The sequence below is a fragment of the Sinocyclocheilus grahami genome, unplaced genomic scaffold (assembly GCF_001515645.1).
Source record: "Sinocyclocheilus grahami isolate Dianchi unplaced genomic scaffold, SAMN03320097.WGS_v1.1 scaffold1187.1, whole genome shotgun sequence".
Taxonomy (NCBI): domain Eukaryota; kingdom Metazoa; phylum Chordata; class Actinopteri; order Cypriniformes; family Cyprinidae; genus Sinocyclocheilus; species Sinocyclocheilus grahami.
In genome coordinates, this window is record NW_015506366.1 from 226,880 (window position 1) to 254,585 (window position 27,706).

Consider the following 27,706-nt stretch of genomic DNA (forward strand, 5'->3'; position numbering starts at 1 on the left):
AGATGGAAGAGATGTGTTTTTAGCTGATTCTTGAAGATGGCTAAGGACTCAGCTGCTCGGATTGAGTTGGGCAGGTCATTCCACCAGGAGGGAACATTTAATTTAAAAGTCTGTGAAAGTGATTTTGTGCCCACAATAAAGCGATGTTCATTTGCAGAACGCAAGCTTCAAGAGGGCACATAAGTCTGAAGTAATTCTGAGCAGCTATTGGTAGCCAGTGCAAATTGATAAACAGAGGTGTGACATGCATTCTTTTTGGATAATTAAAAATTAATCTTGCTGCCGCGTTCTGGATTAATTGTAAAGGTTTGATAGAACTGGCTGGAAGACCTGCCAAGAGAGCATTGCAGCCTGGATAGAACAAGAGCTTGAACAATGAGCTGTGAGGCATGTTCCGAAAGAAAGGGCCTGATCTTCTTGATGTTGAATAAAGCAAATCTGTAGGGCCGGGCAGTTTTAGCAATGTGGTCTGAGAAAGTCAGCTGATCATCAATCACAATTCCAAGGTTTCTGGCTGTTTTTGAAGGAGTTATGAGTTATTGATGTGCCTAACTGGATGGTGAAATTTTGATGAAACGATGGGTTTGCTGGAACCACAAGCAGTTCTGTCTTGGCAAGGTTGAGTTGAAGGTGATGGTCCTTCATCCAGCAAGAAATGTCTGTTAGATAAGCTGAGATGTGAGCAGCTATCGTCGGATCATCAGGATGGAATGAGAGGAAGAGTTGAGTGTCATCAGCATATCAGTGATATGAAAAGCCATGTTTCTGAATGACAGAACCTAGTGATGCCATGTAGACAGAGAAGAGAAGTGGTCCAAGAACTGAGCCCTGAGGCACCCCAGTAGATAGATGTTGCGACTCACCTCTCCAAGATACCTTGAAGGACCTATCTGAGAGGTAAGACTCAAACCACTGGATTGCAGTTCCTGAGATGCCCTTTGCCAATAGGGTTGACAGGAGGATCTGGTGGTTAACCGTGTCAAAAGCAGCGGACAGATCCAGCAAGATAAGTATTGAAGATTTGGAATCAGCTCTTGCCAGTCTTAGGGCTTCAACAACTGAGAGCAAGGCAGTCTCGGTTGAATGTCCACGTCTGAAACCAGACTGGTTGCTGTCGAGGAGGTTGTTCTGTGTGAGAAAGGCAGAGACTTGGTTGAACACAGCTCGGGAGACATTAGCAGAGAAGGAAGAGAGGAGTGACTGATACATATTAAGCTCAATAGGATTTTTTTATTTGCGCCACGCCCTTTCAGCAGCCCTGAGATTAGAACGATGATCGCGGAGAACATTAGATAGCCACGGGGCAGCCAGGTGGTATGGGCTGGCCTGGAAGACAAGGAGCATACAGTGTCTAAACAAGATGTAAGAGTGGAGCAGAAAGTATCAGTTGCTGTTAGCATCAAGCGATTCTAACTGTTTAGGGGGAGGAAGCAAAGACGAAACCATAGCAGATAGCCGGGAGGGTGAGAGTGAGCGTAGGTTACGTCGAAAAGATGACATGTGGAGGGGTATGTGTTGTGTCAGGAACCATGTTGAGGTTAAGAGTGAGGAGGAAGTGATCCGAGGTGTGCAGTGGAGTAACCCGCACATGATCAGTGGAGCAGTGTGCTGTGTAAATAAGGTCCAGTTGGTTGCCTGATTTGTGAGTAGCCATAGTTAACACTCTCTTGAGATTTTAGAGGCAAGCAGAGTGTGGAAGTCTGCAGCTAGAAGAAAAATAATCAAAAATCTTTAAAATATAGAGTGTAATAGCTTCAAACGTTTTTATTTTCTCTATATTTAACTTAAACAAGAAGAAAAATAATCTGCATTGTTTAATTTTTTTATTGTCTCTATATTTAGCTAGTTCCATTCCTCGATTCTGATTGGTCACCAGCAACTGTGTTTTATCAAAGTCCCTTTAAGGGTATTCTATAGTCTTTGGTTTTATTCACTATGCAGCACGCCTATGACCGCTTCACCCAACGGTTCTGTGCATCACTGAGCAACACCCTTAGCAACATAAAAAATCAATAATATAGCATCAAAACTGTTTCATGTATTATGTATTTCAGGCAAAATTATCTGTTTGTTATTTATTTAATGAAGTATGAGTGACCCCTGCTGGCGTTATTGCATCTAATCTTTAATTTTGAGACCCCGCCCTTCCCCCGACTAATAAACGCTTCTCATGCGGAGATGTGTTGATGTGTGTGCGCGTCTGTGTGGAAGCCCAGAGTTTCCGAAGTGAGGAGGGAATATTACTGAATTTATTAGTTTCAGGTATGGTTCTGTATGTCCATATGTCCATCAGTTTACACTGTAACGACGCTTACAAACTCTCGCTGTGCCGCGAATCGGTCTGTTTGAAAACTAAAAGACGGAAAACAGATGTTCCCCCTCCAGCTTTCACGAGACATCACAGAGACATTTCTCCGTTATGGGAACTTCTTCTCTTCCAACCTTTCCTGAAGTCCTATTGGCGCACGCCAGTCCAAATGACTGGCCAATTGTCGCAAAGTATGCAAATCACATGCAAATACTGACGCGCTTGAGAGGCAGTATAAAATGCGGTGCACGCAACAATTACGTCAGAATCTTCTCCTTCACTTTGCTGAATAACCTAAGAATATGGCTTATAAACTATTACAGCTCACAGTTAAGGTTCGCTCATCAGAGGGCGGTGCCTGGATTGCCGCTCCTCTGCAGCGTTCAGGTGAGTATGACATTTTACTTCAGATGCCAGATGAGTCCATCTGCCCTCTATCAGTGGTGGACCTTAAGGACTCTGGTGATGAGCTCATGCCGACAAAATGTCCGCATTCCTCTCACCCATCGAAACTGCAGGACATCAGCCCAGCTTCTCACATCCCCCTTCCATGGCGGAGCGGAGAGCCGAGTGCAGATACTGGAGCTAAGGGTTCTCATGTCACTGCAGATGCCGCACGACCCACTGTCTAATAAGTGTGCAGCTCCCCACCTCAGAGCGGCATTCTGCCGTGTGCAAAGCACAATCACTGGCTCCTCACTCGTTCACACGATACCAGCCTCTCATCAGTGGCTACCGTGTTTGGAAGACACTGCTCTCTCATTCACATGATACCAACCCCACATCAGCGGCTGCCGTGTGTAGAGGACTCCGCTCTCTCACTCATTCAGGGCGATATGCAGCCCCCGCTTCAGTGTGGCGACAAGCTCTTCAGTCGCTTACCCATTCACCAGCAGTAAAGCGACAAGAAGTCACCTGATGCCCCTGCTTGGAAAAGTGCGCGAAGGCGAGGAGTCACCTGATGCCCCTGCTTGGACAAAAAAAGTGCGTGAAGGCAAGGAGTCACCTGATTCGCCGTGACTCCCGCCCGCCGTCAGCTGCCAAGCCGTCATCCTGACAGCCCAGAGAGGAGGGAAAAGTAGCCTACGTTATCGGCCCAGCCCCCAAGCTGTCTCAAAATTGTTCAAATTTGTGTTTGATGTGTGTGGGATCATTAAAAATGCATACATGCACACAAAAGAGCTCTTTCCTCCTCACTCAGTCAATGTAGCACCGCTCGCCCCGCCTCAGAGCTCACACATGTTATAGGCGCGCAGCACTCGCTGGCGCATCCAACGACCAAGCCGCTAAAGCCGCTAAGTTCCTGAGTGCGTGGAAAACTATTCCGGGAATCTCGCGCTGGTTACTCGGTGTGATAGAGCGTGGGTACGCCCTTGAATTCAGACACAGGCCACCCCGTTTCAACGGCGTGGTGAAGTCTCTAACATTGCCTCGAAATGCCCTGGTTCTGAGACAAGAGGTATGCAACCTGCTCGAAAAAGGAGCGGAAGAACGAGTCCCTCCGAGCGAGCTGGAGAGCGGGTTTTACAGCCACCATTTTGTGGTGCCCAAGAGAGATGGAGGACTCCGCCCGATTCTAGATCTCAGGCCCATCAACAGAGCGTTCTGCAAGCGTGTGTTCAGGATGATAAAACAGATCCTGGCGCGAATTCGCCCCGGATACTGGTTGTGTCCGTGAATTTAAAGGACGCGTACTTTCACATTCAGATAGCAGCGCATCACAGACGCTTTCTGAGATTTGCTTTTGAGGGCACAGCGTACCAATACTCTGTTCTCCCGTTTGGGCTGGCTTTGCGAGTCCCTCCGAGCGAGCTGGAGAGCGGGTTTTACAGCCACCATTTTGTGGTGCCCAAGAGAGATGGAGGACTCCGCCCGATTCTAGATCTCAGGCCCATCAACAGAGCGCTCTGCAAGCGTGTGTTCAGGATGATAAAACAGATCCTGGCGCGAATTCACCCCGGATACTGGTTGTGTCCGTGAATTTAAAGGACGCGTACTTTCACATTCAGATAGCAGCGCATCACAGACGCTTTCTGAGATTTGCTTTTGAGGGCACAGCGTACCAATACTCTGTTCTCCCGTTTGGGCTGGCTTTGGCCCCGCGCACTTTCTCGAAGTGCATGGACGCAGCTCTCGCCCCCCTCAGAGCGAGCGGGATGCGCATTCTCAATTATTTGGATGACTGGCTGATCTTAGCTCTTAACTGTTTCGTCACTTGGCGTTCTTGGGGCTATGTGTGAATGTGCGTAAGAGCATTCTCGCCCCGAGTCAGTCTATAATGTATCTGAGAGTGTGCTTCGACTCAGTGGAGATGCGCGCTCGCCTCTCTCGGGAGTGCTCGCGGCAATTTTGTCTTCCCTGCACCATTTCAGACTGGGTAGCTCTGTTCACTTGAAGGAATGTCAGAGGCAGCTGGGACTCATAGCAGCGGCATCAGTATGTCATCTGGGTTTACTACACATGCGCCCGCTGCAGTTAGGGCTGAAATATCGAGTCCCTTGGATGGCATGGACTTCGGACCGTTTGCGCATCGCGGTCTCCTGCGGCTGCATTGAAGCCCTGAGGCCGTGGCTAAGATCTCTTCAGTGGGGGGTTCCCCTGGGCTTGATGACGTCACGTGTCGTGGTCTCGACGGACGCGTCGACTCGCGGATGGGGAGCAGTGTGCGAGGGCATGCCGGCTTCAGGGCTGTGGTCAGAACCTCAGAGCCGGTGGCACATAAACCGCTTAGAGCTGGAAGCAGTGTTCTTAGCTCTAAAGGATTTTCGGCCGCAGCTGGAACAGCAACATGTACTGATTCGCACCGACAATGTCTGTGGTGTTTTACATAAATCACCAAGGTGGCGTACGATCCAAGACTCGGTACAAGCAGGCAGCGAATCTCCTGCTATGGACGGACCGTCACTTTCTCTCCATCAGAGCAGCGCACAGTCCCGGTCTCCAGAACCGCGGTGCAGAAATGCTTTTGAGGAAGGGGATTCCTCAAGGAGAGTGGAGGCTGCATCCCGAGTCAGTTCGGATGATTTGGACCCGCTACGGGAGAGCGGAGGTGGATCTGTTCGCCACGAGCGAGAATGCGCACTGCCTGCTGTTCTTCTCCCTGTCTCACTCCCGGCTGGAAGGGGGCACTCTGACGTCGCACTGGCCAGCAGCCAGGCTGTATGTGTTCCTCCGATCAAGATAATGCAGCTGGTGATATGCAAGAACAGGGAGGCTGCATCCCGAGTCAGTTCGGATGATTTGGACCCGCTACGGGAGAGCGGAGGTGGATCTGTTCGCCACGAGCGAGAATGCGCACTGCCTGCTGTTCTTCTCCCTGTCTCACTCCCGGCTGGAAGGGGGCACTCTGACGTCGCACTGGCCAGCAGCCAGGCTGTATGTGTTCCTCCGATCAAGATAATGCAGCTGGTGATATGCAAGAACAGGGAGGAGGCGGCTTCGGTGACACTCGTCGCCCCGAACTGGCCGAACCAGCCTTGGTTCCCGGACCTGGCAAAGCTGCTGGTGGCGCCACCCTGGCTGATCCCCATCAGGAAGGATCTGCTGTCTCAAATGAGCGGCTCGGTGTGGCACCCCAACCCGGAGTTATTGAGCCATCATTTGTGGCTGCTTCTGGGATATCAGAGGAACTTGATGCTTGATACGCTCTCGGAGGCACGGGCGCCCTCCACGAGACATTTCTATGCTCTAAAAGGGGGAGAGTTTGTGGTCCCATGATGTTCATATCGACCCAGCTGCTTGCTCCGTGTCGGATGTTCTGCGTTTTCTACAGTACAGACTTGATAGTGGATGTCTACCATCAACATTGGCTGCTATTGCCTCGTTTAGTTCCCCGCTGGGCGGGCAATCAATCGGTAGGCACGTGCTGGTGGTGAGTGTTCTTAAGGGGGCGAGGAGGTTGCATTCCCCGCGTCCGCCTTCAGTTCCGCCCTGAAACCTAGAGGTGGTGTTAAGAGCTCTTTCACAACCACCATTCGAGCCTTTAGCATCCATTGCTATGAAGGAGCTATCTCTCAAACTGCACTTCTTCTTGCCCTCGCTTCGGCTAAGCGCATAGGGGATATACATGCGTTTTCTCTGGACAGCGATTGTATGCGCTTCGGACCCAGTGACTGCAGCGTCACTCTCCGGCCGAGACTGAGCTCTGTGCCTAAATCACTATCTACCCCCTTCAGAGCGCAGACTGTTTTGTTGACTGCCCTGTCTTCTGAGTCACCGACCTCGCGTGATGCGGACGCTCAGATTTTGGTGTGCCCCGTCAAGGCTTTGAGGATTTTCATTGACCGTTCAGCCAGCTTTCGGCAATCTGACCAGCTTTTCGTGTGCTACGGTGGTTGTGCGAAGGGCCGGGCTGTGTCATAAAGGAGGCTTTCCCACTGGATTGTGGACGCTAACACGGCTGTTATTCGAGCCAAGGTTTGGAATGTCCTTTGCACATTAGGGCCCACTCAACAGGTTTGGGACCCACTGCTATAGTCCATTGCCATATCACAAATTGTGACGTCAACACGATGTAGATTTTAAACCCGGAAGATGAAAATAGCACAAAAAAGCTTAAAATCATTGGTCTCAAACTCAATTCCTGGAGGGCCACTGCTCTGCACAGTTTAGCTCCAACCCTAATCAAACACACCTGATCCAGCTAATCAAGGTCTTCAGGATTACTAGAAACTTCTATTTGGATTTGGAGATGGTGGCCCTCCAGGAATTGAGTTTGAGACCACTGCTTAAAATTAACCAGTTTTCTCCAACAGTTAAAATTATTGGATGCTAACATTGTCCTCCATGATGTGCAACACAAACACCTTTGCTAAAATCTCAGAAAAAGTAGTCTGGGGTTTCATGACCCTTTAAGGAACTTGCTTCAAAAAAGAAACATTTCAATATTTTGTATTGTGTGGTAACCGTTTTATGAAAGCAAGGTACGAGAGGCCGTGCCGTATAGTGAATAAATCACGGCTAAAGGGCGTTAGCTGTGATTATTCATGATACAGCACGGCCTATGTAAAATAGGTTGATATGTACACAATACAAATTTTTGTATTTATAGCAAAGTATTTTTAAAAATTTTTCTCACACCTAACACCTAACAAAAAAAATTGGTAATAGTGGAAATTAAAGCCATGATATTTAGCCTATGATCGTGACCTGCTGAATGTTTTAACATATATGCATTATTATTATTATTATGAAACACTTTAATTTTTCAAGATATTTATATGCAGTTCAAATTGAATTGCCATTGTTTGATCTTGCGCCATCTCAAGGGGTTTCAAAGTCATTGCAGTCCAGAGCATCATTTTATCAGCTACTTTATGTACATAGTGATAAACTTACGGATAATAGCTTTACCTGTCTTGGTAGTGGAGTTGTAGGCTATTAGTATAAATTACTTATTACTCTTTTATTACTTATTTAAATTAGAAGACATTCACAAACATGACTGCTTGTCTCTGAAAACTGATGAAAGAATTGGTGAGGAGAAAGACCACTGATTGTATCACATGAAAGAGCATAATAAAAACACTTAAAACAGGAATAAATTATTTTTATTGGAAAACATAAAGTGGAATTTGACAATGGCAGTGCAATGAGAGAGAAATGACTGTCGTTCCTGAATTAGGCCTACCTAAATTCTATTTCACTAAATTATAAAACATTATTTTTATACAGATTTTTTTAACCTTACCTTACCTTGCCTGTCCTGGGTACATTTTACAGTTTAAACCACAATCAAATATATTTTACGAAGAAATAGAAACCCAATTTTAATCAACTCCAAAAATATCTTGTCAGAAGTGGGATTCGAACCCACGCCTCCAGTCGGAGACCAGAAGACCCATGTTTAGCTGGGAAGGTTTACACCTTGAGTCTGGCGCCTTAGACCACTCGGCCATCCTGACAACTAGAGTAAGTTTGAAAATTTACCACTATCCATATTAATGAAAACGGTTGATCTTGTTTTCTTAAACGTTGTACACATACTGTATAAAAACACGACAAAAACTTGCGCGCCTGTTCCAATTTTGAAAAATACCTAGTACATTTGACTTTCCTAAATAAAGTACGACGCCAGTATATGATGGAATTCAAATCTAAATATTTCTGTTTTTCATTTCTGTTTTAGAAACTATTTCAAATAAGTGCACATAATTAAGGCTTTCACTGAGAAAATAACGTTTATCGTTTTATGAAGCGCGCATGCGTGTTGTAACCCGCGCTTACAACACATTTAACATGTGATCTGTTATTAAACGCCGCAGGGGCGTAACGTTAGCTCTGATTTCCATCGTGCTCGTATGTTATGACACCGCTCTTGAGTGAGAACGAGTGAAATCCTAAAGATGTCTCTCTACCGAAACACAGTTTGGTTACTGAAGGGTCTACAGGAATATACGAAGTAAGTCATCATCAGTGTATTTTCATTTCAGCAGTGCACCAGTTCAAATCTCATTAACCCTCATCAGGGGCGGTTATGAGGCAGCGGCGAGGAGCTTCAGCGAGGCGGATCTGGAGGTGAATGTGAGCGGCCGCTCGTTCATCATCACCGGAGCGAACAGCGGCATCGGTAAAGCCGCCGCCTGCGAAATCGCCAAAAGAGGTGAGAAATCATGGCTGTGTTCATTCAGAACACAGAGACTTCTGGTTATAGTTTGTCCTTCAATAACTGCTCAACTTGGAAGATCTTGTACATTCCATCACAACCCTGTTATGACATTTAGGTTAAAGTTTAACCAACAAAAGGGACGCAACAGTGACTCCTACTGGCAAAAGATGTGCAGTGCCGTTAAAAAAGCCATTCAAAGTTCATTCAAACAGTTTATCTTCAGGTGGGACAGTACATCTGGTGTGCAGAAATGAAGATCGTGCAAATGAGGCAAGGAAAGACATTGTGGAGAGATGTAAAAATGAGGTACATTTTTGTTCATATCGACCCAGCTGCTTGCTCCGTGTCGGATGTTCTGCGTTTTCTACAGTACAGACTTGATAGTGGATGTCTACCATCAACATTGGCTGCTATTGCCTCGTTTAGTTCCCCGCTGGGCGGGCAATCAATCGGTAGGCACGTGCTGGTGGTGAGTGTTCTTAAGGGGGCGAGGAGGTTGCATTCCCCGCGTCCGCCTTCAGTTCCGCCCTGAAACCTAGAGGTGGTGTTAAGAGCTCTTTCACAACCACCATTCGAGCCTTTAGCATCCATTGCTATGAAGGAGCTATCTCTCAAACTGCACTTCTTCTTGCCCTCGCTTCGGCTAAGCGCATAGGGGATATACATGCGTTTTCTCTGGACAGCGATTGTATGCGCTTCGGACCCAGTGACTGCAGCGTCACTCTCCGGCCGAGACTGAGCTATGTGCCTAAATCACTATCTACCCCCTTCAGAGCGCAGACTGTTTTGTTGACTGCCCTGTCTTCTGAGTCACCGACCTCGCGTGATGCGGACGCTCAGATTTTGGTGTGCCCCGTCAAGGCTTTGAGGATTTTCATTGACCGTTCAGCCAGCTTTCGGCAATCTGACCAGCTTTTCGTGTGCTACGGTGGTTGTGCGAAGGGCCGGGCTGTGTCATAAAGGAGGCTTTCCCACTGGATTGTGGACGCTAACACGGCTGTTATTCGAGCCAAGGTTTGGAATGTCCTTTGCACATTAGGGCCCACTCAACAGGTTTGGGACCCACTGCTATAGTCCATTGCCATATCACAAATTGTGACGTCAACACGATGTAGATTTTAAACCCGGAAGATGAAAATAGCACAAAAAAGCTTAAAATCATTGGTCTCAAACTCAATTCCTGGAGGGCCACTGCTCTGCACAGTTTAGCTCCAACCCTAATCAAACACACCTGATCCAGCTAATCAAGGTCTTCAGGATTACTAGAAACTTCTATTTGGATTTGGAGATGGTGGCCCTCCAGGAATTGAGTTTGAGACCACTGCTTAAAATTAACCAGTTTTCTCCAACAGTTAAAATTATTGGATGCTAACATTGTCCTCCATGATGTGCAACACAAACACCTTTGCTAAAATCTCAGAAAAAGTAGTCTGGGGTTTCATGACCCTTTAAGGAACTTGCTTCAAAAAAGAAACATTTCAATATTTTGTATTGTGTGGTAACCGTTTTATGAAAGCAAGGTACGAGAGGCCGTGCCGTATAGTGAATAAATCACGGCTAAAGGGCGTTAGCTGTGATTATTCATGATACAGCACGGCCTATGTAAAATAGGTTGATATGTACACAATACAAATTTTTGTATTTATAGCAAAGTATTTTTAAAAATTTTTCTCACACCTAACACCTAACAAAAAAAATTGGTAATAGTGGAAATTAAAGCCATGATATTTAGCCTATGATCGTGACCTGCTGAATGTTTTAACATATATGCATTATTATTATTATTATGAAACACTTTAATTTTTCAAGATATTTATATGCAGTTCAAATTGAATTGCCATTGTTTGATCTTGCGCCATCTCAAGGGGTTTCAAAGTCATTGCAGTCCAGAGCATCATTTTATCAGCTACTTTATGTACATAGTGATAAACTTACGGATAATAGCTTTACCTGTCTTGGTAGTGGAGTTGTAGGCTATTAGTATAAATTACTTATTACTCTTTTATTACTTATTTAAATTAGAAGACATTCACAAACATGACTGCTTGTCTCTGAAAACTGATGAAAGAATTGGTGAGGAGAAAGACCACTGATTGTATCACATGAAAGAGCATAATAAAAACACTTAAAACAGGAATAAATTATTTTTATTGGAAAACATAAAGTGGAATTTGACAATGGCAGTGCAATGAGAGAGAAATGACTGTCGTTCCTGAATTAGGCCTACCTAAATTCTATTTCACTAAATTATAAAACATTATTTTTATACAGATTTTTTTAACCTTACCTTACCTTGCCTGTCCTGGGTACATTTTACAGTTTAAACCACAATCAAATATATTTTACGAAGAAATAGAAACCCAATTTTAATCAACTCCAAAAATATCTTGTCAGAAGTGGGATTCGAACCCACGCCTCCAGTCGGAGACCAGAAGACCCATGTTTAGCTGGGAAGGTTTACACCTTGAGTCTGGCGCCTTAGACCACTCGGCCATCCTGACAACTAGAGTAAGTTTGAAAATTTACCACTATCCATATTAATGAAAACGGTTGATCTTGTTTTCTTAAACGTTGTACACATACTGTATAAAAACACGACAAAAACTTGCGCGCCTGTTCCAATTTTGAAAAATACCTAGTACATTTGACTTTCCTAAATAAAGTACGACGCCAGTATATGATGGAATTCAAATCTAAATATTTCTGTTTTTCATTTCTGTTTTATAGGACATATATAATAAAAAGAATAATATAAAAATATACAATATCAATAATAATAAGCTGAAACAATAAGCCACGAGAGGCTGTGCACAAAGTAAAATCACAGGGTGATGGTCACATGAATATTGCTGTTATAACGTGCGGGTAACTGCACTGTGATACATTTGTTCAGTCAATTGTATAGAGCAAAAGTAATTAATTCCTCATCATTTTAAATTATTCTTAATAATTTAAAAAGAATCTGATATTTCATCTTTCCCCAAGTAATATAGCATGTACATTCATGTCTGTTTATGGTCATTTTACAACTGCTTTGACTGTGACATACATTGTCATGCTTCTATTGTTCAGCCCTTTGTCTTTTATCTTCATGTGATTTATTACCGTAGATCAATAATGCTGGTTGCATGGTCAATCAGAGAGAACTGACAGAGGATGGCCTGGAGAAAAACTTTGCGACAAACACACTAGGTAGGAAAGTTAATTCATGTTTTTTTCCGATCATATGTTTTTTCCAATATGGACAACAAAGTATGAGCTTTTACTGCAGTATTTTAGTTTTGCCTGTTTTATACTATTGAGTTACAAAGGTCACAGGCCACCCCTGTGGTAGAGAATGTTTTTAGTGCCACCTCTTGAAATCGAGGGATAAGAAGAGATAAGAGTGACTAGTCGTCTCACTCATCTTGTGTGTTTTACAGGGACGTATGTACTGACAACAGCGCTGATTCCCACACTGAAGAAGTCAGAGAATCCCAGAGTGGTGAGTGAAGAAATGCATCCTAATGCATGGTTAATAACTGTTTCCAAACACATTTACCCTCACAATGCTACCAGAAATGAATGACTTAAGTGACACGTTTATTAATGTTAAAACAACTTCATTAAAACTGTATTATTATTATTATTATTATTAAATTGGTCAATTTTAATATTTTTTTATTAGTAATTAATGTTTCAGAGAAATTAAGGAAATTAATTTTATTTATTATTATTATTTTGTATGTTAGTTTATTTTTATTGTTTATTTTATAATTATTTGTATGAATTATTTAATTTTTTATTACAGATCACTGTGTCATCTGGTGGGATGCTGGTTCAGAAGTTAAATGTAGAGGACCTTCAGTTTGAGAAAGGCTCTTTTGACGGCACCATGGCCTATGCACAGAACAAGGTACTACTATAAACAAACTATAAACTCACAATTTAAATCAGTAAAAACGTTGCACTGCAGCATCTGTTTTATATGTATATTATTGTTTGGCTTAAAAAAATTAATTAACTACAAAGCATACAAAAATGTAGCCGTTATGCTTTTGGTGGCTTACCAATCCAGTCCATCATTCACTGTTAAAATAATAGCACAATACAGTGGCACAGATTCCAGCAGCATCACCACTCTGCCTTTGTTACAACCCCAATTCCAGAGAAGTTGGGACATTTTGTCAAATGCAATAAAATCAAGAATCTGTGATTTGTTCATTCTTTTTAACTTTTATTTATTTGACAAAAGTACAAAGAAAAGATTTCCAGAGTTTTCACTGACCAACGCGAATGTATTTTGAAAATATGAACAAATTTTGATTTTGATGGCTGCAACACATTCCAAAAAAGTTGGGAAAGAGGCATGTTTGATACTGTGTCACATCAACATTCCTTTTAATTACAATGTTTCATTGTTTGGGAATTGAGGATACTAATTGTTAAAGTTTTGCAAGCAAAATTTTTGTCCAGTCTCGCTTGATACAAGACTTCAGAATCCGTTGTCTGATTCTCCTTTTCATGACTGGTCACACATTTTCAGTTGGAGACAGATCTGGACTGCAGGCAGGCCAGTCCAACACATTCACTCTGTCTCTATGAAACCACGCTGTTGTAGCACATGCAGAATGAGAGCTGGCATTGTCTTGATCTAATAACCATGGACTTCCCATGAAAGACATCATCTTGACGGCAGTATATATCTCTGTACAATCCCAATATATGCCTCCATGTCAATAGTACCTTCGCACATAAGCCAGTCACCCATACTGTTTGCTCTGCTGCACCCCCAAACCATGACAGACGTTTGCTTTCGCTTCTGTCACTAATGAAAGTCTGGATGGCCCCTTTGGTCTTTGGGACTGAGAACTCGAAATCCATTTTTCCCGGAAACAATTTGAAATGTGGTCTCATCATGTGGACTCATCAAAATGAGTACAGCACACATTTTCAATGTCTTTTTGACTATCTGAGATGAGCTCTGGCCCAGAGAACCTGGCAGTATCGCTGCATAGAATTGATATATAGCTTTTTCCTATACCTAGAGTAACAAAAATTCAAGTTGAATTTCTTGATGCAGCAGCAGACTGTGGTAAATGACAGTGGTTTTCTGAGGTACTCCTGAGCCCATGTGGCTATATTTAATACAGCAGCATGACGGTTTCTTATGCAGTGCCATCTAAGGGCTCAAAGGTCAAGCACATTCAACTGAGGTTTCCTGCCTTGTCCTACATGTACTGTGATTTCTCTGTATTCCCTGAATCTATTCACAATATTATGTATGGCACTTGGTGAAAGACCTAAATCCAGCTTTGCTTGCAAAGACTGAGATGCTCCTTTTATTCCCAAACATGATACTTTGACCTATTACCAATTCACCTGCTTACTGTGAACTGTTTCAAAACAGTTGAACGTGGATATTCTATAACCGTTTCACTTTTATTTTGCCTCTGTCCCAACTTTTTTGGAATGTGTTGGAGCCGGCCAAAACTAAATTTGTTCATATTTACTAAATACATTTACGTCGGTCAGTGAAAACTTTGGAAATCCTTTCTTTGTACTTTTGTCAATTAAATAAAAGTTAAAGAGAATTAACAAATCACAGATTCTTGATTTGATTGCATTTTACAAAGCCTCCCAACTTCTCTGGAATTGTGGTTGTACATTGACCGTTATAATTGTCATTGAGGTAAACCTTTTGATGCTTGTGTAACCTGATTTACTGTCCTCATGTTTATACAGTTTTTTTTTATTTAGTGTAGTGTTTTTTATGTTTTTAGTAAAAAATCTGGAGTTATTCAGTGTTAACTGTGATCTTTCTCAGAGGCAACAGGTGATCATGACAGAGCAATGGGCAGCTCAGCACAAAGAAATCCACTTCTCGTCCATGCACCCAGGCTGGGCAGACACCCCAGGTGGGCAGCATGTGTGTGTAGTGTACATCAGCTTCAAGGAAATATCTTGATTGATACAGGAATCTTGCAGTCTCAGTCACAAAGATATTGTTTTTGTTTCATCTACAGCTGTGCAGTCATCCATGCCAGATTTTCATGCAAAAATGAAGAATAAACTCCGTACAGAAGCTCAAGGTGCAGACACAGTGGTGTGGCTGGCCATATCAGATGCCGCCAGCAGACAGCCCAGCGGCCTCTTCTTCCAAGGTCAAGCATCTTTATAAAATGTGAAAGCATGCTTTAGTATGCTGTACACATCATCTATAACATGTCTTTGACGTTATAGACTAAATCTCTCTTTAACATGTAACTGAACTTTGACCTGTTTCTCAAACTGATTCATCTGCAGACAGAAAAGCGGTTTCTACGCATTTGCCTCTGGCCTCCTCCAGGTCTTCACCAGCTGAAGAACAGAAGCTGATGAGCAAGCTGGAGGAGCTCGCTGTGAAATTCAAGTGTTAATTGTTTGGGTTAGCGGCCAAATTCACAGAAGCCATCATTCCACACACAGACTGTGATATTCATTCTCAATAACGGTGAGAATTGCAGAGATGTGAAAAGCTCATGAATACTAAAACAAAACGGCTTACCAAAACAACCTGAAATGTTTCAAATATTTCAAACCTATTGTCTGTTCTTCAAACAAATACACTCCAAAGCATTTTTTATTATACTTGTTTGTGGAAAGAAACTAGTACATCCACTCTTTGCAATGGCTGTTTTTTTTTTTTTAGTTTATCGATTTTTAAGTCAAATGACATCTGTGTTTAACATTCTGCATTAATTGTTTGCAGCCTTACCTCTAACATGAATGTTGAAGCTGCTGTGTTAAATGAGTAGAACAACCTCAAGGAATTGAGTTTGCATGCTTGATGAATCAGACAACTGTTTCAGTATGTAAATAGCAGATTATTTTATTCATAAATCTAAAACTGCTATTCCAAAAAACAAACTGACATCAAGAACATGCTATGCAACTCTACCTATAACTCATATTCAAATTAAACAATTACATGTGAAGATAAATAGGAAGAAATATTCTAGACCTGCCCCTTAAATACACTTACAAATGAGTTTGTAGTTAACTAGCTAGTTATTAACTAAAAATTACTTTTTATTTTTTGTCTATTTGTTACGACTGACATGATTCTTAATTAAAGATAATAATGAACAATTAATCTCTGTCTCAATCTTTTAGGGAAGTCATTATTATATGTTTTTATTTTTATTAACATTTAATTTTTGCCCAAACAACTGATAAAATCCAAATTGTGTTCATGATGTTTACTTGAGCTGAGACTAAACCACAGGACTTGAAATGGTTTTTATTTAATAGAATTAAAGAACCATTACAAACAGTAAAAGAGTAAGTGTTGCTCCAGTGACAAAAAAACAAACAATACTTTCATTTCAAAATGAATAAAGACTTTCACTCCAGTTATTACTTACACTACCATTCAAACGTCTGGGGTCAGTAAGACTTTTTATTCTTAAAATAAATCAATGCTTTTATTCATTTTTTGTTACAAAAGATGTATTTTTCCAAGTAAATGCTTCATCAAAGAATCCCGCAAAATGTATCACTATTTCCACATAAATATTAAGCAGCACTTACTGTTTTCATTACGATGTTTTTTGAGCAACAGATCAACACATAAGAATGATTTCTGAAGGATCATGTGACACTGAAGACTGCTGAAAATTCAAGAGAATAAATGATATTTAAAAAAAATATTCAAATAGAAAACAATTATTTTTAATCTGTAGACATAGTTCAGAATATTACTGTTTTTGCTGTATTTTAGATCAAATGAATGCAGCCTTGTTGAGCTTAAGAGACTTCAAAAACACAAAAACGGACCACAAACTTTTAAATGGAAGTGTACTTTAAAATGGACATTTTTGTCAAATTGGTCCTTTTTAAAAGCTAATAGGCAATCCAACCTCCACATTTGTGACCCTGGACCACAAAACCAGTAATACGTCGCACGGGTATGTTTGTAGAAATAGCCAACAATAAATTGCATGGGTCAAAATTATAGATTTTTCTTTTATTCAAAAAATCATTAGGATATTAAGTTAAGGATATATTATGTTCCATGAAGATATTTTGTAAATTTGTAAACAGCAAATATATCAAAACTTAATTTTTTTATTAGTAATATACATTGCTAAGAACTTCATTTGGACAACTTTAAAGGCAATTTTCTCAATATTTTGATTTATTTTAAAAAAAAAATTGCACCCTCAGATTCCAGATTTTCAAATAGTTGTATCTCAGCCAAATATTGTCCAATCCTAACAAACCATACATCAATGGAAAGCTTATTTATTCAAATTTATTGAAATCTCAATTTCAAAAATGGACTCTTTTATGACTGGTTTTGTGGTCCAGGGTCACATTTGCAATTACACAGTTACAAAGTAAAGCATCTTTATTTTGTGCCATTCCTGCTGTTTTATTTATCCTTACCCTGTGACCATTCGGCTGTAATGTTTTACCCACTGTGGCTTTACAATGAGCTATTACCAATGTCCAAATGTCCACTTGCTTAATTCAACATACAGAAAAAAATATGCCTGACAAATAAAGTCAAAATTTAGTTTTAAACCACCACCATAATATTTTCTGATCCAAAGAAACAATGAAATATCGTGAATGTTTCTTACAAGTAATGAGATGTCTATGAAACATCCGCTTTAGATAAGATCAAACACAAAATTATGACAATGAAGCATTATTGAATTTCACCCTGTGTAAACAACAGCATTTATGATTATGTGCACATTAAATCCTCCAATTAAATTTACTGGTATTAAAACACCAGTAAAACTAAGTGCTTACATTTAAAGATTCAAATAGTTGACGAGGAGGCAATAGCAGAGACTATTTTCCGATGCCATAAACCACTGATTGAGGTGGGGTAAAGGCACTTGAATATAAATCAGTTCCAGCATGCTTTGATGCAGTGTAACAAGGATTCATTTGTGTTTGGGATAAGACATAAAATGATGATAGAATGAGTGCGAAGAGTTTCACAGACAACATAACATAACACTGATTTACCTCAATATAAACAACCTGAACTAAGCAGATTTAAACTGGACAATATTTACACGTTTGTTCCCATAACCCACGTGCACATGCACAAATACATACAATTGCACATGCTCAGTTCAATGTCAGGATATCCTTGAGTTTTTCCTCCATGAGATAAAGCCGCCCCTTGGAAAGTGACCTGAACTCTGAACGTTTTCCACAAACACATGATTCTCAGTTCAGGTTCAGCACTGATTCTTAGTTCCTGCCTTCAGACGATACACAGGATTCTCATGATACCACTGGAGTCATGTCCCATAGCTGAATGTAAACACACCACAGATATTAAAACTAGCTCAGTCTCTATCAAACAGTACACTCACAATTGAATGAGAACAGGTACTGGCCTTGATGATTTTGTCTGTCCCGGAGGTGAGCAGCCAGCCCCTGGTTGGTTCATACTGCATGTGTATGATGCTGTGCTTACTGTCATGGAATGTTGCAGTGGGCGCCCGTCTGGACAAAAAGAAAGCTTTAGGTGATTCTAGCATGTAAGAGACTCAAAACATTGAAGACAATCAACATTTGACTTACTCCTCATCTGTAATGGAGCCATGACAACTGTCACAAACCCGCACCTCAAACTCAAATCCCATCAGAGGAATAGTGGAGCGTTTAGAGGAGCACTTTCCACACACGGCCTGGCCACACTTCCTACAGTGATGCTGGGAAAGAGCAAATCAAGCTGCTTTATATGAGAATAAAGTGTGGGCTGAAGGCTGAATAACGGGCTGCAAACTTAATCAGAAGCACTTTTCATATTTTCTGAAAATAGGTCTTAATGAATTTGCAGTTCTCGTATAAATATATTTTATGGTAAGATATTTTAAATATAATTCCAGATATGTATATTTAAACTTGATTTAAGATATATTTTAAAACTTCATTCAATTTACTCTGCAGAATATACGTTTGGTGTCAGCAAGTGTTTTTTTTTTTTAAAGAATTTATTACTTTGATTCAACATGGATGATTAAATCAAATGTATCTAATTGAATTTAACAATAATTTTATCAAAAGTGACAGTAAAGACATTTCAAATGTTACAAAAGATTTATATTTCAAATAAATGCTGAACGTTCTATTCATCAATGTATCCTGAAAAAAATGTATCACGGTTTCCATAAAAACATTAAGCAGCACAATATCATCAAAGTTGATGATAATAAGAAATGTATCTTGAGCACCAAATCAGCGTATTAGAATGATTTCTGAAGGATCATGTGACACTGACGACTGGAGTAATGACTGCAAAAAAATGTACACAGGAATAAATACCATTTTAAATAATAATATAATAGAAATTTGTATTTTCAAATTATAATAATATTTCACAATATTACCATTGTATGGTATTTTTAATAAAAATAAATGCAGCCTTGGTGAGCATGGCATCTTTCAAAAACATTAAAAAATCTCACCGACCCCAAATATTTGAATGATTGCGTAATATTATATTAAAAAGTCTTATCTTACACAACTTAGCTTCTCAAATAAATTTATATTGTTTTAAGGACGTTTAGATTTTGCTGTAAAACAAGACAAAATATTGATTAATAAACGGATTATTTTTATTTTAGTTTTATTTATTTTTGCAGTGGTTTTGTTCACTGTACCTGTCGCAGGCCAATTTTCTTACTGTCCCACATCTGTTTAAAATTCCAGAAGAATGGCTGTTCACATTTCTGACATGAGTCACTGTCAAGCCACTCAGGAGTCTGAGACACAAAACAGATGAGGACATGCTTAAACTATGTAAACAGACATATGTAACTAACATAAATACCACATGAGGCAAGCCCTATTGTACTAGACGCTTCATCCTTGCTCTACAAAGTATCTCTCTCACCTCTTGTCGTGTGACGTCCATGTTCCAGATAACTATTCCTCCATCTGAGCCACAGGAAATGAGCTGACGGGTGTGAGGAGCGTAACACAAACCCTGCACTTTATCACTGTCGCACACACACACACACACACACACACACACACACACACACACACACACACACACACACACACACACAAACACTCAAATATTAAGACCTGACAAGCGTGCTTTGCTTATTCTCATATCTTACATATAATACATGACAACAATTCATCTGTCCTACTTGTGTCCCTGCAGCTCAAAGGCTGTGCCTTTACGGCCTCCAATGTCCCACATGATGATTGAATGATCAGAACTTCCAGAGAATAAAACCCTTTGCACAGGATCCCAACACAGGGCTGTGACATTGCCTGCACACATATACACACACAGTCATCGTTGAAAGATTCAGATTCAGGAACGGCGCAAGTAATGGAATACATGTTTCCCTTATACAATATTTCTACTCAGGGGGGATGACAGTATTGTCATCCAAGCCACCAGGGGACACCATCCGCACTAAAATGATTGAAGGAGCTCATTTAAATGTTAAAGGGATAGTTCACCCAAAAATGAAAATGTGATGTTTATCTGCTTACCCCCAGGGCATCCAAGATGTAGGTGACTTTGTTTCTTCAGTAGAACACAAACGAAGATTTTTAACTCAAACCGTTGCAGTCTGTCAGTCATATAATGGAAGTGAATGGGAATCACGGCTTTGAGAGTAAAAAAAAAACATACACAAACAAAACCAAATTAAACACTGCGGCTCGTGACGATACATTGATGTGTAAAGACATGAAAAGATCGGTCTGTGCAAGAAACTGAACAGTATTTATATCGTTTTTTACCTCTGATACACTGCAATGTCTGAACTGCCCTGAGCACGTCCATGACAGCCGGCCCATGACACGTCGTCGTCTTCTTCTTCTTCTTGCTTTACGGTGGATCGCAGACTTATAAGTGCATTACTGCCACCTATCTCTCAAATGGACCATTGACACTCCTAATTGAGATTGTAGATAGAGTGTCAATGGTTCATTTGAGAGATAAGTGGTGGTAATGCACTTATAAGTCTGCGATTCACTGTAAAGCAAGAAGAAGAAAAATAAGTGCCACGTGCCGGCTATCGAGGACGCACTCAGGACAGTTCAGACATTGCAGTGCATCAGAGGTAAAAAAAAAACCCCGATACAAGTACTGTTCAGTTTCTTGCACAGACCAATCGTTTCGTGTCTTTACACATCAATGTATCGTCACGAGCCGCAGGGTTTAATTTGGTTTTGTTTGTGTATGTTTTTTTGACTCTCAAAGCCGTGATTCCCATTCACTTCCATTATAAGACTGACAGACTGCAACGGTTTGAGTTAAAAATCTTCGTTTGTGTTCTACTGAAGAAACAAAGTCACCTACATCTTGGATGCACTGGGGGTAAGCAGATAAACATCACATTTTCATTTTTGGGTGAACTATCCCTTCAACCCTTGGTACACTTTAGAACAAACAAGACTTGTTTGTTGGTTAATTTGCTTTTTTGTGCTGACCAACTGCTTTCCCTTTTTGCCATATTAATGATTAATGTATCAACCTATTTGCTGCTTGCTAAGATGCTTGTTTTCATGCTACCACAAGTCCAATTAAAGGGATAGTTCACCAAAAATAATTAAAAATAATCAGTAATTACTCAACCTCATGTCGTTCCAAACCTGTAAGACCTTCGTTCATCTTCGGAACACAAATTAAGATATTTCTGACAAAATTCGAGAGCTTTCTGACCCTGCATAGACAACAAGGGTACTACCACGATCAAGGCACAGAAACGTAGTAAGGACGTCGATAAAATGGTACATGTGACATCAGTGGTTCAACCATAATTTTGTCCATTATAGACGCATGCACATTGCGTTCCTATGTTGTAAACAAGGGAATCGCATGCGTGTTCTACGCCAGCAGCACCACAAAGTGCGCAAAAAGTATTCTCAAAGCTTCATGAAATTACGGTTGAACCACTGATGTCACATGGACCATTTTAACGACGTCCTTACTACGTTTCTGTTCTCTGATCGTGGTAGTACCCTTGCTGTCTATGGAGAGGCAGAGAGCTCTTGGATATAATCAAAAATATCTTAATTTGTGTTCTGAAGATGAACGAAGGTCTTATGGCTTTGGAACAACATGAGGGTGAGTAATTAATGACAGAATTTTCATTTTTGGGTAAACTATACCTTTAAGTATTTATTTTATGTACCTGTTTCAAGTGTGAATCTCTACATTTGGATTCAATAGACCATCTAATGGCAAAATGTATCTGGCTAAAGAGTGTATTTTATTGTGTGTCTATTTGTAATGTGCTGTTTGTGTACGCACTTGTGTGGCCTTTAAAGGTGGTGACCAGGCTGCAGTTGTCCTGCTCCAGCTTTAGGATTGTCACTTGACCGGAATGATCTCCAACGAAGGCATGTCTGGTTTCCACATCAAATCTTACACAGATTGTCAAGAAGCCAATGCTATATAACTTTTAAACCCCTCCTGAATGTCATCTATTGACACGATTACCGGAAATTGCACCAAAATGAATTTTTTACATTAATATATAAGACGTTTTCATTTAACCAAAAACAAAAATAAAGTTTCTTTAATTCATTTTGGATAATTTAACTTTTTATGTTCTTCAGGGCATTGTGTTGCAAGGTAATAAATTAAACCAGTCCTAGTAAAGTTTTTTTTTTTTTTGGCAACAAGCCACTTTAGGATATTTATGGTAATGGTGAAGTGTGTCCATACTGCTGACGTTAACCCCTTCTAGTTTATTTATGCTGTGTGCATGAAATAGACACTGACACGGTCAAAACGAGTCATCAGAGAAGCGCTAATACATTTAGAAAGCACATTCCTACAGCATTAAAGGGATGGGTCACCAAAAAAATTACAATTCGGTAATCATTTACTCATGTTGTTTCAAACCTGTTTGACCATCTTCTGCATAACATAAAAAAAGAAATTTTGAAGAATGTTGGTAACCAAACAGTTTTGATTACCATTGATTTCCATAATATGAAAAAATAAATAAAATAAAAATAAAAAATAATAATAAAATGTAATATAAAATAAAATACGGACATGTTTCTCAAAATAACTTTTCCAAAAATGTCATACAGGTTTGGAAAGACATGAGTGTAAGTAAATGACCGAATTTCCATTACCCCTTTATCTAATTACATTTCTAATATAAATTATACAAACTTAACATTTAAGTAAATTATTGGTGTTTTTGTTACAATTTTAAAGATGAGCAGTAATTTAAAGAAGCTTATTTCCTATAATAAAGCAAAAATAAAATCAGTCAAATTGACGCAAAGCAATATGAAAACACAGAGAGTGCAATGACTGATTTGTGACTATAAACTTGGAGGTTTTTGTGAGAAGTTTCATATCAGGAGTGGCGTATGAATGGATACTGTAGTCCAGACACCCATGCTGCGGTCTGGTATGTGCCCAGCTGCTGTCCGTTCTCTGAGCAGTGCCACGTAAAGCTCTTGTCCTGACCTGTGCTTAGAACCCACTCCATCTCTAAGACAAACAGCACCACGGTCACACCACCCTGATGAGCTAACACAAACAAAAGACAAGACACAATGAGCAGAGCAGGGAGGGATCACTTTAGCACATTCAAAAACACAACCAATTAAGCTCTCATATATATAAGTAAATAACAAGGCAGCAGACAGTCAAATAATCACAGAGGTGGAATTTCAGTAACAAAGGAGCCCCTTCACGTGCCACTTGAACTGAGATGCTACAGCGATCTGTCATGACACATTAAAGAGCCACAAAATGGCATTTCTTTTTGAAATTTCTTTAAAAATTACAAAAAGCTGGGACTATGTTTTATGCCTAAAGTAACCTTCTCTGTCTTGTCTGTCGGCGTGTTATCAGTTTCTCTTTGCTCTGCGATGTATTTTTCACTGCATGAGAACATGATGTGTGGCGTGAGAGCACCATGACTTGTCGGATGTAGAAACAGTAAAGAAGTCTTTGCGAAGGGTCAGTTATGTATATGAATGGAACTGGAATATGTATATCTTCTCTATGTTATAGAATAACATAAAAAATCAAGAAATAAACTAGTTAGATTCACTTAAAGGGATAGTTCAACCAGAAATACAAAAATATACAACTAAAGTTCCATCACCTTCTAAAAAAAAAAATGATCATTAATGCCCTTTGGCCATTTTCATTGCAAAAACCATACTTGAGTTACTTAAAATAGAAACCTATAAAATTTCCTAAAAGCTCTAAAATGTAATTTGGATAAATTGGATTCAAACCATTTTCAAGGATATCAACAAAATAAAAGAGTTGAAATATTACTTTATCTGACATATCAAATGGTAGGGAGAGATCGATTGTGATGCTTGAACATGTTTATATGAGTTATGTTAAGTTAGGAAAACAAACTTAATTCTTTGCAACTGCATTTGTGACTCACCCTGATATGTTCGTGCAGGAGTCATTTGGTTGTAGTCCTCCGATAACACAAACTCCTGGTAAGAGAAACGCCTGGCTTAATGAAGCTTAGTAATGTATCTGAGAACCTGCTAGTGACGTATTACTACATAGAAAGCAGGTGTGTGTAAGAACAGTGTTTAATTAACATACCGATACAGTGCCATTTTCCAAGCCTATAGAGATCCTCCTTGTCTCTGGGTTAAATGACATACATGAACACGCCACTGCAACATAAGACAAAGACAATGAGCATGAGATTCTATCCAACAAAATCCGTTGATCAGCATTTGACTATAAATAAACACCCACAGTCTACAATAGTTAACTAGAAAGCAAGCAAAAAAATGAGAAATGAAACTCCTGTCTGAATGGGAAAACAAGCTGAAGTTCATGCCCATACTGGTTTCACTTCACGCTTTTACTTTTGTAGTAAAATTCCTGTTAAGTTATGTGGTTGCATGTCCCATAATGTTTAGATCTGTTTTGCACTCAGAAAGCAGCACAGGACCGGTGTTGGACTGAGGACTCACCTGGCATTGTGTGAAAGACACTAGGCCAGTACTGACCACTGTCCCTCTTCAACCACACGCGGATTGTCCTAAAACAAATTGAAATAAATATTTAAATATAATAGATAATAATCCTGATTATAACATTTACAGACATGTATTTAACAGACACTTTCTTACAAAAGTGGCATGCAGTACAGTACACAAATTACCAGGACACACATCTCAGAATACATGTTGTTGGCTAAGATAAGTCCTAATCACCTTAACGGCAAACATAATAAGAACTAAACTTGGTTGTCACGTTAAAAACATTGCCAGGATCAGGCAGGTACTCAAAATTATAGGGCTGGTACAAAATGGTGGGCCATATATATTAAGTGTAGAAAAGATTTCTGTTTTGCTTTGCCAATTTAAATCTCTAAAAACAAAAATGATGAAAAAATGTTGGGGCTGTTAAAAGATTAAAATACTTTAAAACATTTCATATTTAGTTTTTTTTTCTACATAAAAACACCTTATCATATTTAGTTTGTTTCTAAAGAAAAAAAAAAGTGCAATTGTGCATGCATTGACATATTTCTGTACAATGCTCTTTTACTCACGCACACGTTCAGTCCTTCAAATGTAAAATATATGTAAAATAACATATTGTATACTTCCCCACACATTAGGGCATACTAAATAACTTGTGAGTTCTCCTCCTGACTGGTTACGGAAGTTGTCATGGGTCTGACATTGACATGACCTCTGGGGCTCTTTTAGAGTGCTTATTTGCATGAACATAAGGTGTGCTTGCAAAGCCAATCATATGACACGCATTACTTTGAGCTGCGAAACAATTCAATTGGAATTAAAGTGCTGAAATAAATAGTAATGACATTTCTCATATATATATATATATATATATATATATATATATATATATATATATATATATATATATATATATATATATATATATATATATATATATATATATATATATATATATATGAAAATAAATAAAGACACTGCACTGTTGTAGTCTACGTTGTTTTGCATGAAATATGAGGGCGCACTGCTGTGTTATTAACATATTATGAAATCTGTTCACACACAAAAAAAAGTTTAGATTGGTTTACTGAGTCCACTAATGGCACTTTCTGAATGTTTATTCTTTATTAAGATTGCAAGCCTACAAATCTACCAAGAGACTCCGTAATTGTTATCTTCACAATAATGCAGACTGTTTCCCCATATCACCGAACTGCATAGAAATCCAAAACAATCTAGAAAAAATCATAATAGCTTAACGAAATTTTGAGTCTCAGTGAAAGACCCTATGTAATTTGATTTGTGTATTGTCATTGATGATTTTACACATACCTAATTCTTCTGCCATTTCCCCTCCTTTTGTAAACGAGATTTTCCAGTTCATTCGCGAATGAACCGGAATTCCGCTTCGGATCTTTCAGATTCAAATCAGCGACTTTTTCATTTAAGGGGGTATTTGTTTGTATTTGTTCAGTAGGGTACTAATGAAATACTTAACAGCCCGGTCCTGAATGCTTTCTGTTGGTTTTTATCAGTTACTGAAGGCAAGAAAAGGTAGTCACGCGTTTCAAAGGGGACGCTTCAGTGAACGACATTGATTCAGTGAACGACATTGATTCAGTGAACGACATTGATTCAGTGAACGACATTGATTCAGTGAACGACATTGATTCAGTGAACGACATTGATTCGTTCACTTAAACGATTCTTTTAAAAACATCGATTCGTTCACGAACTATAACCACTCGCATAATAATAACCACAGGCAAATGCTCGCTTTACAGTACGCGCAAACCCATTTTTAATTGAATGATCCTCAATTTGCACTCTTTATGTGATGATAACTGGGGATTCCACTTTATTCCTCCGAATATCGTTTATTACACCAAAACAAAAAAGGATAAATGTGTCTATGTATCGTGTATGTCACATGCATTTTATATAACAAGCCATTTATTAATGTGCACTGTACAAATAAAGTGCTTTGAATGTATTCGGCACTGTAATTCTAATAGCCTAATTGTTGTGGGTTTCTACGAGTGCTGACCTGTCTTGAGATACGCTGATAACCCCGTCCTCTTTGGGGATGATCACAGCCGTATTCACCACATCTTGGAAACCCTCAATCTTACTCAGCAGGACGGGCTTTCGTGTCTGCGGACGGGGCTGGATCTCTGCCGCCATGGCGCTGTAGTTACTCCGTCACCCGAGTCCTCTCTCGGCAGCATAACACGCTGAGCGCAGGTCGGTTCAGACTCACTGCAGGCGGTCAGGGATGCTGCAGGTCAGCTGATTAGCTCGCACACAGGCCCGTGCTGGTCTCACTCAAACACGATCTCTATGCCATGTTCTCTAAAGCCATGCGCGTGTTCTCCTCTCGCTCTCCACGTACACAGACGATCCGCCTCTTGAATGAATCACAGATGCATGCGTTTGAGATGTGCAGGCTTGACTTTGCCGAACACCCTATTTGTAGAACCGGAAGTTGAACGTCATTTCTTTTTCCGTTTGATTGCCATTTGTGCATGAACAAAGGTTCACAGCGTTTGTTCAGTTGAAACAATTAAATTAACAATGTATGCCAGTTAAGTCTATATTGTTTTCTTCTCTTTTTTCCTGAATACTTAAACTTTTTTAACGAATGCTTGGTTCTCAACAACAAAACCACGGAGTGGAAATTGTTCTATTTATAGTTCGGCCTTTTCATGTGCAGACAGACATCACAGAACTATTGTAGGTTTTGCATTGCTTTACTAGTATATTCCTTACCAGTTTTATATGACACATCATTTTGCAGATTATGTGACCAATAAACATGCCATTGTATGCAC

The 27,706-nt window shown here is 40.0% G+C and overlaps 3 protein-coding genes, 2 non-coding genes and 1 pseudogene across 5 annotated transcripts in view; 2 read left to right on the top strand and 4 right to left on the bottom strand.

The window, feature by feature from the left end:
* Nucleotides 1–2,907, bottom strand: part of LOC107567771 (extended synaptotagmin-3-like) — a 15,943-nt gene extending 13,036 nt beyond the window's left edge. The window contains exon 1 of the mRNA XM_016253517.1: nt 2,812–2,907. Within this exon, the coding sequence (XP_016109003.1) occupies nt 2,812–2,907 (96 nt within the window). The remainder of the gene's footprint in view (nt 1–2,811) is intronic.
* Nucleotides 2,908–4,810: 1,903 nt separating this feature from the next.
* LOC107567772 (uncharacterized) lies at nt 4,811–5,492 on the top strand (annotated as a pseudogene).
* A 2,606-nt stretch (nt 5,493–8,098) lies between these two features.
* On the bottom strand, nt 8,099–8,211 carry trnal-caa (transfer RNA leucine (anticodon CAA)). Its single transcript has 2 exons — nt 8,174–8,211; nt 8,099–8,144 (listed from the first exon to the last, which is right to left on the bottom strand). It is a non-coding gene; the product is annotated as a tRNA-Leu (tRNA).
* Nucleotides 8,212–8,560: 349 nt separating this feature from the next.
* Nucleotides 8,561–16,069, top strand: LOC107567773 (dehydrogenase/reductase SDR family member 12-like). Its single transcript, XM_016253519.1, has 9 exons — nt 8,561–8,708; nt 8,776–8,909; nt 9,139–9,221; nt 12,026–12,107; nt 12,338–12,399; nt 12,706–12,810; nt 14,722–14,812; nt 14,921–15,058; nt 15,201–16,069. Exons 1-9 carry the CDS (start codon nt 8,653–8,655, stop codon nt 15,311–15,313), a joined length of 864 nt encoding a protein of 287 aa, XP_016109005.1. The 5' UTR covers nt 8,561–8,652; the 3' UTR covers nt 15,314–16,069.
* Nucleotides 11,304–11,416, bottom strand: trnal-caa (transfer RNA leucine (anticodon CAA)). Its single transcript has 2 exons — nt 11,379–11,416; nt 11,304–11,349 (listed from the first exon to the last, which is right to left on the bottom strand). It is a non-coding gene; the product is annotated as a tRNA-Leu (tRNA).
* Nucleotides 16,070–17,208: 1,139 nt separating the features above from the next.
* Nucleotides 17,209–27,336, bottom strand: LOC107567785 (WD repeat and FYVE domain-containing protein 2). Its single transcript, XM_016253536.1, has 12 exons — nt 26,923–27,336; nt 24,861–24,928; nt 24,481–24,554; nt 24,311–24,365; nt 23,280–23,430; nt 22,189–22,301; nt 20,066–20,192; nt 19,801–19,906; nt 19,568–19,669; nt 18,486–18,616; nt 18,299–18,407; nt 17,209–18,212 (listed from the first exon to the last, which is right to left on the bottom strand). The coding sequence occupies exons 1-12, from the start codon at nt 27,057–27,059 to the stop codon at nt 18,183–18,185; spliced, it is 1,203 nt and encodes a 400-aa protein (XP_016109022.1). The 5' UTR covers nt 27,060–27,336; the 3' UTR covers nt 17,209–18,182.
* Between the last annotated feature and the right edge of the window lie 370 nt (nt 27,337–27,706).